At 43.5% G+C, this 13,358-nt stretch overlaps 1 protein-coding gene across 1 annotated transcript; it reads right to left on the reverse strand.

The window, feature by feature from the left end:
• Positions 1–6,153: 6,153 nt before the first annotated feature.
• Positions 6,154–10,341, reverse strand: LOC139408590 (phosphoglycerate mutase 2-like). The gene is made up of 3 exons (XM_071152658.1): positions 9,777–10,341; positions 9,065–9,245; positions 6,154–6,684 (listed from the first exon to the last, which is right to left on the reverse strand). The coding sequence occupies exons 1-3, from the start codon at positions 10,191–10,193 to the stop codon at positions 6,515–6,517; spliced, it is 768 nt and encodes a 255-aa protein (XP_071008759.1). The 5' UTR covers positions 10,194–10,341; the 3' UTR covers positions 6,154–6,514.
• Between the last annotated feature and the right edge of the window lie 3,017 nt (positions 10,342–13,358).

The following is a 13,358-nucleotide window of genomic DNA, read 5'->3' on the forward strand; positions in this document are numbered from 1 at the left end:
ATGATTGTGTCCCACTTGTTGTTGATTCTTCACAAAAAAATACAGTTTTATATCTTTATGTTTGAAGCCTGAAATGTGGCAAAAGGTCGCAAAGTTCAAGGAGGCCAAATACTTTCGCAAGGCACTGTAAATAACAATATGGGGGTGAGGTAGTTGGGTGGGGTATTTACAGATTGTCTGTGTACAGGTATAGTGATTGGTAAGCTGCTCTGACAGCTGATGCTTAAAGTTAGAGAGGGAGATATAAGTCTCCAGCTTCAGAGATTTTTGCAATTCGTTCCAGATGAAAGATGAACGGAGCAAAGTATGGAGAGATCCTTGAAGAAAACCTGCTCCAGAGCGCTCAGGACCTCAGACTGGGGAGAATGTTCACCTTCCAACAGGACAATGACCCTAACCACACAGCCAACCACACAGCCAAGACAACGCAGGAGTGGTCTCTGAATGTCCTTGAGTGGTCCAGTCAGAGCCCAGACTTGAACTCGATAGAACATCTCTGGAGAGACCTAAAAATAGCTGTACAGCAATACTCCCCATCTAACCTGACAGAGCTCGAGAATATCTGCAGAGAAGAATGGGACAAACTCCCCAAATACAGGTGTGCCAAGCTTGTAGCGTCATACCAAAGAAGACTTGAGGCTGCAATCACGCCAAAGGTGCTTCAACAAAGTACTGAGTAAAGGGTCTGAATACTTATGTAAATGTTATGTTTCAGTTTTTTTTATTTTTTATAAATTAGCAAACATTTATTTTTGCTTTGTCATTATGGGGCATTGTGTATTGATTGATGAGGGGGAAAAAACAATTTTATCAATTTTAGAATAAGGCTGAAACCTACCAAAATGTGGAAAAAGTCAAGGGGTCTGAATACTTTCCGAAGGCACTGTATATGAAAATACCCTAAAATAAAAGGTGCCATTCTGTTCTGTCGCCTCATATGAAACATTTCATCTCAAATCCAAAATGCTTCAGTATAGGTTAAATATAAAATAAATAAATGTAGACATTTTGACTTCACTGTCCAAATAAATATGGAGGGAAGCGTATGTAGCCTAGTACAGCTGATATATACTATCGGTCAAAAGTTTTAGAACACCTATTCATTCAAGGGTTTTTCTTTATTTGGACTATTTTCTACATTGTATAATAATAGTGAAGACAACAAAACTATGAAATAACACATATGGAATCATGTAGTAACCAAAAAAGTGCTAAACAAATCAAAATATATTTGATATTTGAGATTCTTCAAAGTAGCCACCCTTAGCCTTGATGACATCTTTGCACATTCTTTGCATTCTCTCAACCAGCTTCACCTGGAATGCTTTTCACACATGCTGAGCACTTGTTGGCTTCTTTTCATTCACTTTTGCGGTCCGACTGCGGTCCAAACCATCTCAATTTGGTTGAGGTTGGGGGATTGTGGAGGCCAGGTCATCTGATGCAGCACTCCATCGTTCTCCTTCTTGGTAAAATAGCCATTACATAACCTGTTGGTGTGTTGGGTCATTGTCCTGTTGAAAAACAGATGATAGACCCAATAAGCACAAACCAGATGGGATGGTGTATCACTGCAAAATGCTGTGGTAGCCATGCTGGTTAAGTGTGCCTTGAAATCGAAATAAATTACAGACAGTGTCACACACAAAGCACCCCCACACCATAACACCACCTCCTTGCGTTTACCCAAACGACGTCTCACAAAGACACGGCGGTCGGAACCAAAAATCTCCAATTTGGACTCCAGACCAAAGGACACATTTCCACCTGTCTAATGTCAATTGCTCGTGTTTCTTGGCCCAAGCAAGACTCTTCTTCTTATTGGTGTTCTTATGTACTGGTTTATTTGCAGAAATTTGACCATGAAGGCCTGATTGACACAGTCTCCTATGAACAGTTGATGTTTACATGTATCTGTTACTTGAACTCTTTGAAGCAATTATTTGGGCTGCAATTTCTGAGGCTGGTAACTCGAATGAACTTATTCTCTGCAGCAGAGGTAACTCTGGGTCTTCCATTCATGTGGAGGTCCTCATAAGGGCCAGTTTCATCATAGGGCTTGATGGTTTTTGCGACTGCACTTTCAAAGTTCTTGAAATGGTCTGTATTGACTGACCTACATGTCTTAAAGTAATGATGGACTGTCATTTCTCTTTGCTTATTTGAGCTGTTTTTATCATAATATGGACTTGGTCTTTTACCAAATAGGGCTATCTTCTGTATACCACCCCTACCTTGTCACAACACAACTGATTGGCTCAAACGCATCCAGAAGGAAAGAAATTCCACAAATAAACTTTTAACAAGGCACACCTGTTAATTGAAATGCATTACAGGTGACTACCTCATGAAGCTGGTTGAGAGAATGCCAAGAGTGTGCAAAGCTGTCATCAAGGCAAAGGGTGGCTATTTGAAGAATCTCAAATATAAAATATATTTTGATTTGTTTAACACTTTTTTGGTTACTACATGATTCCATATGTGTTATTTCATAGTTTGATGTCTTCACTATTATTCTACATTGTAGAAAATTGTTAAAATAAATAAAAACCCTTGAATGAGTAGGTGTTCTAAAACGTTTGACTGGTACTGTAACAAGTGTTTGGTATTGTGTGGTTTATTATAGGATAAGTCCAATGTTCACTCACAATAGTCTTTCTTACTCATGCTCTCGCCCCTCCCCAAGGTTGTTTAGAGGTAGAGGGCTCAAGGGGTATAATCCAGCCTTTGTCCTTTCCTTCCTGATGACTGTAGTTGTGTATTAAATGGGGGAGTGAGTGGGGGGGGGGGTTGAGCTATGTCTGCCCTTGACAATGGCAGGCAGCTCTGGCTAATCCTATGTGGCCGTTGGCCGCCCCAGACCTGGAGAGGGCCCCTATGGGTCCTAATGAGGTTGGCATTTAGCGGACTGTTAGCCGGGATGGGCAGAAGGAGGGGTTGGTGGGATGGAGGCTCCAGGGTTCTGATGTGCGATGCCCCCACCTCAGGGCCCTCCATCCTAGCTGTTTTGATCCCATGCGGCTCCTGTCTGGAGCTGGAGCACCCTCCCACACCCCGGCTGAGGTCCATACACATGCTAAACACACACAGAGAGCAGTGACAGAGGTATGTTCACACAATCCAGGCACATACTCTCTGTCGTTTAGACACACTATCATTAATGTTGGAGACGACTCCAGAAGTTGTTTCAGTCTCTGTTGTGTATATTCTGATTGTGTTCATTATTCTGTGATACACTATTACTACACTGTTTTGGAGCACATAAAATGGCCTGGGTTGGTAAGAAAGTGCTTTGAATAAACATTGTTTTTATTCTGAATAGGTTACTATGTCTGTGTATCACAATTGTATGCTACATTTTAATAGCAGAAGGGTAGAGGGTTGAGGCCTTTGTATGTGGTAGATTTGGTGACTATTGTCTCAAGAGTTGGTGCAGGGAGGGATAGAATTTAATACACACAGTGCTACATGGACCTCTCATAGGGATACAACAGAGGATGTAGAAAGAATGCATGACTCATGCCAGTGTGTCACTGTTAAACTCATTGTTGCAGAAGGTTTAGTATCGCTGGTTTACTTAACACCTCCAGCTTTAAGAATGTTCCAGATGGGAAAACTAGGATGACTCAGGCAGGCCTAAATACTCAGGTAAAACCAAGGTGTGTGTGTGCACGTGCGTGTGCATGTCTGTTGTACAGTAGCCTATGAGAAGTTGAAGCATTGGAGTGTTCTGTCAGCCCCATCTGCCTTCCAGACAGGCATGTAGAGACACATCCCTACCGCTTAAATTCACCTCAGGAAGGTGGAATCTGTCTGTGTCTGAAGCATAGGTTTTCCCTATGACCTTTGCAACTATGTTACAGTATGCATGGCAAAAATGGTTAGACTTACATACCTTTAGGGATGGGAACATTTATTCATGTCAAAGAATTTAGACAACCTACAGTGTTTCCACATGAATAGTATCTGCAAACAAAACAATAACAGCACTGTCTGACACTGTCTTAATTAGAAGACCATTTCAAATCTGTGCTATTAGATTTGATGAGATCTACACTGAGATCATTTGAGCATTAACAGACTGGTCTCTTCAGATGCATTTTCTCTGCCGCAGTGAGCATCACTGGGGAAATAGCTCCCACTGGTGGATGCTGGTTGCATGGCAACCTGTTGGGCTCAGCCATTGAATTAGGAGTACTTTTATAGGATCTCTAAGGGCTCAGCTGCCTCTTGGTCCCCACACAGACATTTAGAACATGTTGAACCAAAACAGGTGGAAACCTAAACAACATGGAAATGGTCATGGAAAAGGGTAAATTGCAACTTGACTTTCATCTGGTGCAACCAACCCCTGGCCTTTTGGAAATGTTTCTGTGTCGTAGCCGTCTGCAGGTTGTCCCTTCTAAAAAAAAAATGCCGATACGAAATAAAGATTGCAGTCACAGTGCAGTAAGTGGTTAGAGTAAAATAGGCTACTCTGTCCTTTATACACTGAAGCCTTTACCATCCGATCTTGGCTTAATCAATTGGATAAAGATCAGATGGTGGCTTGAACATAGGTCAAGAAAAAGGTCAGTGTGCAACATGCATATTGGTAAATGCCATCTCTACTGGATTGGGTTTCAGGACATTATCGTGAAATTTCATGAAATGGTAACACTTGTGTACTCTCCTTCTGTTGAGATGTAAGATTGATTCTTACCACTAGAGGGTACCCTCATCTCTCCTATAGATTATAAATAGAATGTCTGTGACAGAGGCTGGTGGGAGGAGCTATAGGAAGACGGGCTCATTGTAATGGCTGGAATGGAATTTATGGAATGGTATCAAACACATCAAACATATGGAAACCACGTTTCACTCCGTTCCATTAATGCCATTCCAGACATTACAATGAGCCTGTCCTCCTATAGCTCCCCCTACCAGCCTCCTCTGGTCAATGGTATTTACTTCAATATCAGTCTCTGTATTTGACTGTTAGTAGCACTTAGCTTATGCCTACTCTAACACATTCAACATTATAACCTTGTTTAATCTTTGAAAATGTGAGAAAAGACAGTCCTGTGACTTGATATATGATTATTGGACTAAATAATTTTCACTTTAAATTAAGGATTTTATTCAATGCAATTAGACTAGATATAAATACCTATTTTTGAAGCAGGATTGATTGGAAAAGATTCATTTAGACATTGAAATAGAACATATGAATGCCTTACAACACACTGTCTTATAACCAGTTGGTTGTAGTTGGGAATTTAATTAAACATTTTCTAATTAAGGAGTATAATTTGATTTAGCCAATTCAGACCAACCTTGTGTTTGAGATCCAGACTAGTCAGTGTATAGTGTTATCTTACTGCTGTCCCTGCTCTTGGTTTGATAGAATTTGTGTTTAATCTAACCTAAAGGCAATTCCTTTTAGTGCCCCCTTCTCTGACCCAGTCATCTAATCTCAGTACAGGTGGTAGTTGATTTGTCCATTAATGTTGCTGATTACATTAAGGTCTGGGTTTAGTCATTATTGATGGCCTTGAATTAGAACTATTGTAAAGGCATAATGAAAGTACCACACACACTGACTTAGTAGCTCCCTCCCTAAACCCCTTCACACACACTGACTTAGTAGCTCACCCCTAAAACCCTTCACACACACACTGACTTAGTAGCTCACTCCCTAAACCCCTTCACACACACACTGACTTAGTAGCTCAACCCTAAATCCCTTTACACACCCATCCACCCACACCCAACCTCACCCACACACCCTCTCCCCTACCCCCTGCTAAATGTGGCCCTGGCCCTGAGCCAGCATACTCTGTCTGTACTGAGGAGGGACAGAGTCAGATGACGTGCTCCTGCACCATGGGAATGCTGCCAAAACAAACTCAGTGACCCTCCTCTTCTCGCTCTCCTCCCCGCCACACTCCACTCTGCCCCCTGGATAAGATTACACAGCACCGCCGCTGCCGTCATGATACCACTGAATTACCCATGAAGGGAGAGGGGGAAGGTAGGTAGGTAATGGAATAGTAGAAGAGAAGAGAAAAGGGGAAGTGAGAGAGGAAGGGGATGAAAAAGATTAGGCCCAAATGTAATAGGAGGAAAAACATCAGAACCCAAATGGAAGAAAGATAAAAGCAGAAACCGGTGTAGACAAAAAGGTGGTTTCTTTATTTGTTGTGTCAGAGTATGGTGCCTTAACACAGGGCTTCACCAATCCTACAGTGGGACTGTGACACTCCACAAGAGTCTGTGTTTGTGTGAGTGTACAAGACTTGTGCAGTACTGGTACCACCTGCACAGATCTATGGAACAATCACACCATATTTGGGTTTTATGATGTTCCCTCTCAGATACAGGTGGCTACACAGGGCATATTTCCACAACCAAAGAGAGCATTTATCCCAGGATGGAATGGACTGCAGGTGAATGGGGAGATGGAGTGAGTGGATGATAGTAAAGGATGGGGGGGACAGTCACTTTCTCTCCCTCTTGACGTGTCCAGGCTAGCTTACTTCTTAGCCTTGCCCTGGGCAGCCACAGCCTCCATGGCCTTCTTCACGGTCTCGGCATCTCCCAGGAAGGCCATGGGCTTGACCGGCTTCAGATTCATGTCCAGCTCATACACGATGGGTATACATGTTGGCAGGTTCAACTCCATGATGGCAGCGTCGGACATGCCTGAGACAGACAGACATGTTAGGAATGAACAGAGGATAGGGTGGGAAATCCAGACTGATCATTCATGTTCAAGGAAATTCACATTAGGCACTGTATTCGACTTGTATTCCCAGTGGAGGGAAAATCCTTTCTAAGGATGTTAAGTACAGATCCTTGAAGGCTGGTATATTTTTAGCTAGTACCCACTTGTTACGGATACAGTTATCCTGTGTGTGTATCCTGTGTGTGTGTCCTGTGTGTGTGTGTTTCTTTTCTCTCCTTCTCCCCTCACAGGTGAAAATCATCACTCCCCAATCAGTCAACAATCAACCCATCAATCAGAAGACACACCTCCTCCTGTTTCCTACCCTATCACAGTTCCTTCCCCATGGTTTAAAAACCCCATCATTGGTTTGCTCTAGAGCTCAATCTCTTTGTAAATGCCATGTTGATAGAGCTCTGTTCTGTATAGTTTTCAGTAGCTCAATCTCTTTGTAAATGCCATGTTGGTAGATCTCTGTTCTTCGCTCGCTCTCTGTGTATTAATTAACCTCTCTTTTGTTTGAGCACCTCCATAGCACTTTGTCATCACCTGTGAGTATTGTTTTGGTTATGGTGTTTGTTGCTGGTGGGAAAAGGGGACACCAAGACAAGTCGCCCATGGGCATACACTACCCGTAGGTAAACTTTGTTAAAATACACTAGTTAGAACTGGGCGGACCACCCACTGTATTTTGGTTAGTTAGCTGTTGTTGAAATAGGCTAGTCTAGCTTAGGGGTGTTTTGAATACTTATTGTTTCTTTCCTTGGGTCCAGCTCAGCCCCTTTTCCTGCTTCCCCCATTACCGTGTGTTTATCAAATAAACCTTGAGTTTGACGGTAGATTTCAGTTGTCCTGGTTATTACGTTCACACTTTGTCACAATTATAATTTACATGAGTTATGTTACGGGTCTCATTACCATCCCCCCTAGACTGTCGGGCCAAAAGGGATTCGTAACACCACTACACAGCTCTCTTTACAAAATAAACATTTGGTGCCCTTCAACAGGCGAGGTCATCCATACTCCTCTTTCAGGGGGGAAATAAGTAGCTTGTTCCCTTGTCCTTTCCCTGATCATTCCCTCTGTCCTCGTCTCTCCCTCTGAAACCCTGTCTGCATCACCCTGGTCCCACCACTCCTAGAGAATGCAAAACCTTTCTGCAGAAAGGTCGTGCCCGTAACGGACCGCACCCATGGCCTTTCCACTGTGTTGGTCTGAGCTCCAGGGAGAGAGCCACAGTTATTTATCGATTGCTGGGAATGTGCGTGTGTGTACTCTATGTATGTGACTGGGTGCTTGTGATGTACCATGCCTATAGGTCCAGCTGTTACATTCTCAGTGACCCACAAACAATCAACAGCTTATTAGGAATTTACTGTGTACAGCCAGCCCCTACATCTGTATGGGAGAGTGAGGTAAATTGAGCCATTTTTTACATTCAGCATCACTACGTCAAGGGAAACATAATATTATTTCTAACAAAGATATCTACATATATTTCAGGATGTTGTGTGTAATTATAATTCATGTATACATAACAGTTTTGAAAACAGCTTGTGTGGGGTATGTGGTAAATTGAGCCGCCTTGGGGTAAATGGGTGAAGGTGTCCTGTGACGCTAGGTGATGGTGTCCTGTGACAGTAAATGATGGTGCTGGTAGGTCAAAGTTTAATTCATGGAATGGGGGTGTGGTATATTGTATGTCTTAACATATACAGTAGATCTCTGTTCAATATCACTTATCCTTCCATTTCTTGACCAGTTGTCTGGGACAGGAATATTGTTTTGATGTACACATTCGTAGGCAAGTTCTCTGCATTTGAGGCTACTAAGCCCATTAAACTTGTCAACGAGATTCTTTATGTTTAGCAAGTTCAGATAAGACCTTGTGTGCCTCTGCTACTCTATTATAGTGTCTCTTTCGCACAGGTGCGTGTTCGTTTTCATTTTTGTCAATGTACCTCTTCAGTGTCATTCAGTCTATTTTAGTTATCTCTTGCTGCTGCTCAAATGGACTTCTCTTTTTTCACTTCCTTGGCTGCTCTCAAGAACCTCAAGGGAGGCTAGATCCCCGCTTCAATCTGTCCAGAGGCCATGCATCTGTTAGATCTGTGTTGTGAGTGATGTTTGACTCCATGCCATACTGGACATGCCTTGTGAAACATTATCTCTAACCTTTTCCCTCAAGTACTCTCATTTCCAAGCGATCCCATGTTCCCTCCTGCCTTGTGTGTTTGTCATCTTCTATGTTAGTTGTACCACTCTCTCTCCATGTCCTCTCCTCTCTCCCTTTCCCCCTTCTCGCCCACCCTCGCTCTCTGTCTGTTACCAGCTAACACAGCAGCCCATAATACTCACCCTCTAAGTGCTTGACAATTCCGCGGAGGCTGTTGCCATGTGCAGCGATGATGACGTTCTTGCCGGCCTTGATCTCAGGTGCGATGACATCGTTCCAGTAGGGCAGGGCGCGGGCAATGGTGTCCTTCAGGGACTCACATGTGGGCAGCTCACCGGGCTTCAAGCCCTTGTAGCGCCTTGACTGGTGGGAGGACAGAACAGCATGTTGAGTTGTACTGCTCAAATGTATCATCATGTTGGGTTACACTGCTCAAATGTATCATCATGTTGGGTTACACTGCTCAAATGTATCTTCACAACAGCAGGTGCTGACATGTGTGATGTAACATACTAGAGGTCTGCAAATTAAACCTGGCAGAGCTTACTTAGTAACTCAAGTGTACATGTTGCAGTTTTACAGTCCATGTTTAGGCTCATACAAGTAGTCATACATGAGAAGTCATATAATTTAATTCAATGCTGTTCCATTCATTCAATGGTGTTTTACTTCAAATGAGACCTGCAGGTCTTAGTCTTGTAGATCTCCTGAGCAAGTCATAGATATCCTCATGTTGCCTGGTTTTCTTGTAAAACTTGTGCATATTCTAGGGGAGTTTTACTTTTCAAAGTCAGGTGTTATTATTCTATATCATCAATCACACACTTAACTTGAATCACAGGTGTGTTTTGTGTAGTACTAGCACCACCAATACTCCAACACCACTCCTCCTACCTCACTGATGATCTTGTGGTAGGCGTGGTTGTGTTCCATTGGGGGAGGGGGGGTGTCGAAGGAGCGACGCCAGATCTTGACCTGCTCCTCTCCATGCTTCTCGGCTGTCTCTGCCTTGTTAAGACCTGTCAGGCCGCCATAGTGGCGCTCGTTCAGACGCCATGTGCGGTACACGGGCAGCCACATCTGGTCTGTGCCTTCCAGGATGGTCCACAGGGTCTTGACGGCCCGCTTCAGCACGGAGGTGTGGCAGATGTCAAACTTCATGCCAGCCTCCTTGATGGCCTTAGCACCACTCTTGGCCTCCTCCAGGCCCTTCTCGCTGAGCTCGGCATCAAACCATCCACAGAATTTGTTGTACTGGTTCCACTCACTCTCGCCATGACGGACGATCACCAACTTATGGGCAGTAGTCATGTTTAAGTTCCTTTAACCAAACACAGGAACCACAGCCCTCCCTTATAGTACACACACTCTGAGACCAACAGCCCCAAGTGACTCTTACCACACCTTCTATATCACCCTGGAATGTGGCCCTGTGTAGCTGCCAGTCCTCCACTGTTCTCCACCAATGAGGGCACTTCACCTTCTGATTGACAGCCATGCTCAGCCAATAGGGCAGGGCCTCCTGTGGGCTAGAGGGACATGTCCCAGCTGGGAAGGGCAGAGGTCAGGGATTGAGCCAAAATAGCAACATGACTTTTAAACTCAGAGCTGTGGAGTAAAAGTGTAAAGATCAGAGTAAGCTGCTGCTGCTGAGGCATTGTAAAGAGTCTGTAGAGTGTCTGAGAGGAACAGCCATATCATTGAAAGTTAGTTATCTAACTCTTGCCATGCACTTTATATCTTTATCCAAAACCATTACTGATACAACTATACCATGCAATGAGGTAGTAGTGACCAGGGAAAAACAGACTGAAGCATTCTGGACTCCCGAGTGGAGCAGGGTACTAAGGCACTGCACCTCAGTGCTAGAGGTGTCACTACAGACACTATGGTTCAAATACAGGCTATATCACAACCAGCTGTGATTGGGAGTCCCATAGAGAGGTGCACAATTGGCCCAGCATTGTCTGGGGTAGGCTGTCATTGTAAATAATAATTTGTTCTTAACTGACTTACCTAGTTAAATAACGTTTTTTAAAAACAAACATGGGGTGACATTGGGGGCAGCTATAGGGCTTGAATACCACTGAGGAGATTACACATCACGCACTACAGAACTATACATACTCCAAAGAACACTTAATCAAAACTCTACTTATTATTGGTCACATACACATATTTAGCAGGTGAAGTGAAATTCTTGTGTTGCTAACTCCAACAGTGCAGTAATATCTAACAATACACAACAATACAGACACATCTAAAAAGTAAAATAATGGAATTAAGATATATGTAGAAATATTAGGATGCCCGGAGTATAAATATATATAGTACCAGTCAAAGGTTTGGACACACCTACCCAGAGTTTTTGTTATTTGGACTATTTTCTACATTGTAGAATAATAGTGAAGGCATCACAACCATGAAATAGCATGTATGGAATCATGTAGTAACCAAAAAAGTGTTAAACAAATTGAAAATATATTTTAGATTTTTAGATTCTTCTAAGTAGCTATGCATTGCCTCGATGACAGTTTTGCACACCCTTGGCATTCTCTCAACCATCTTCTCCTGGAATGCTTTTCTAACAGTCTTGAAGGAGTTCCCACATATGCTGAGCACTTGTTGGCTTCTTTTCCTTCACTCTGCGGTCTGACTTATCCCAACCATCTCAATTGGGTTGAGGTCGGGTGATTGTGGAGGCGAGGTCATCTGATGCAGCACTCCATCACCCTCCTTCTTGGTCAAATAACCCTTATAGCCCTGTTGTGTCATTTATCCCTTAGTAGTGGTTTCTTTGCAGAATTTTGATCATGAAGGTCTGATTCACGCAGTCTCCTCTGAACAGTTGATGAAGAGATGTGTCTGTTACTTGAACTCTGTGAAAGATTTATTTGGACTGCAATTTCTGAGGCTGGGTACTCTAATGAACTTATCCTCTGCAGCAGAGGTAACTCTTTATTTAGTGTTGTGGTGTCTCTCTTGTCGTGATGTGTGTTTTGTCCTGTATTTTTATTTAGTTTTTAATCCCAGTCCCCGTCCCTGCAGGAGGCTTTTTGCCTTTTGGTAGGCCATCATTGTTAATAACAATTTGATCTTAACTGACTTGCCTAGTTAAATAAAGGTTAAATAAATAAATAACTCTGAGTCTTTCTTTCCTGATGTGGTCCTCATGAGAGCCAGTTTCATCATAGTGCCTAATGGTTTTTGCAACTGCACTTGAAGAAACTTTCAAAGTTCTTGAAATGTTTCTGATTGACTGACCTTCATATCTTAAAATAATGACAGACTGTCGTTTCAAATCAAATTTATTTATATAGCCCTTCTTATATCAGCAGATATCTCAAAGTGTTGTACAGAAACTCAGCCTAAAACCCCAAATAGCAAGCAATGCAGGTGTAGAAGCACGGTGGCTAGGAAAAACTCCATAGAAAGGCCAGAACCTAGGAAGAAGCCTAGAGAGGAACCAGGCTATGAGGGGTGGCTCTTCTGGCTGTGCCGGGTGGAGATTATAACAGAACATGGCCAAGATGTTCAAATGTTCATAAATGACCAGCATAGTCAAATAATAATAATCACAGTAGTTGTCGAGGGTGCAATAGGTCAGCAGCTCAGGAGTAAAAGTCAGTTTGCTTTTAATAGCCGATCATTGAGAGTATCTCTACCGCTCCTGCTGTCTCTAGAGAGTTGAAAACAGCAGGTCTTGGACAGGTAGCACGTCCGGTGAACAGGTCAGGGTTCCATAGCCGCAGGCAGAATAGTTGAAAATGGAGCAGCAGCACGGCCAGGTGGACTGGGGACAGCAAGGAGTCATCATGCCAGGTAGTCCTGAGGCATGGTCCTAGGGCTCAGGTCCTCCAAGAGAGAGAAAGAAAGAAAGAAAGAGAGAAAGAGAGAATTAGAGAGAGCATACTTAAATTCACGCAGGACACCAGATAAGACAGGAGAAATACTCCAGATATAACAGACTGACCCTAGCCCCCCGACACATAAACTAATGCAGCATAAATACTGGAGGCTGAGACAGGAGGGGTCAGGAGACACTGTGGCCCAATCCGATGATACCCCCAGACAGGGCCAAAAAGGCAGGATATAACCCCATTCACTTTGCCAAAGCACTGCCCCCACACCACTAGAGGGATATCTTCAACCACCAACTTACTTACCATCTTGAGACAAGGCCGAGTATAGCCCACAAAGATCTCCGCCACTGTACAACCCAAGGGGGGGGGGGGGCGGTGCCAACCCAGACAGGAAGACCACGTCAGTGACTCAACCCACTCAAGTGACACACTCCTCCTAGGGATGGCATGGAAGAGCACCAGTAAGCCAGTGACTCAGCCCCTGTAATAGGGTTAGAGGCAGAGAATCCCAGTGGAGAGAGGTGAACCGGCCAGGCAGAGAAAGCAAGGGCGGTTCGTTTCTCCAGTGCCTTTCTGTTCACCTTCACACTCCTGGGCCAGACTACACTTAATC

The sequence above is a fragment of the Oncorhynchus clarkii genome, chromosome 5, assembly GCF_045791955.1.
Source record: "Oncorhynchus clarkii lewisi isolate Uvic-CL-2024 chromosome 5, UVic_Ocla_1.0, whole genome shotgun sequence".
Lineage (NCBI taxonomy): Eukaryota > Metazoa > Chordata > Actinopteri > Salmoniformes > Salmonidae > Oncorhynchus > Oncorhynchus clarkii.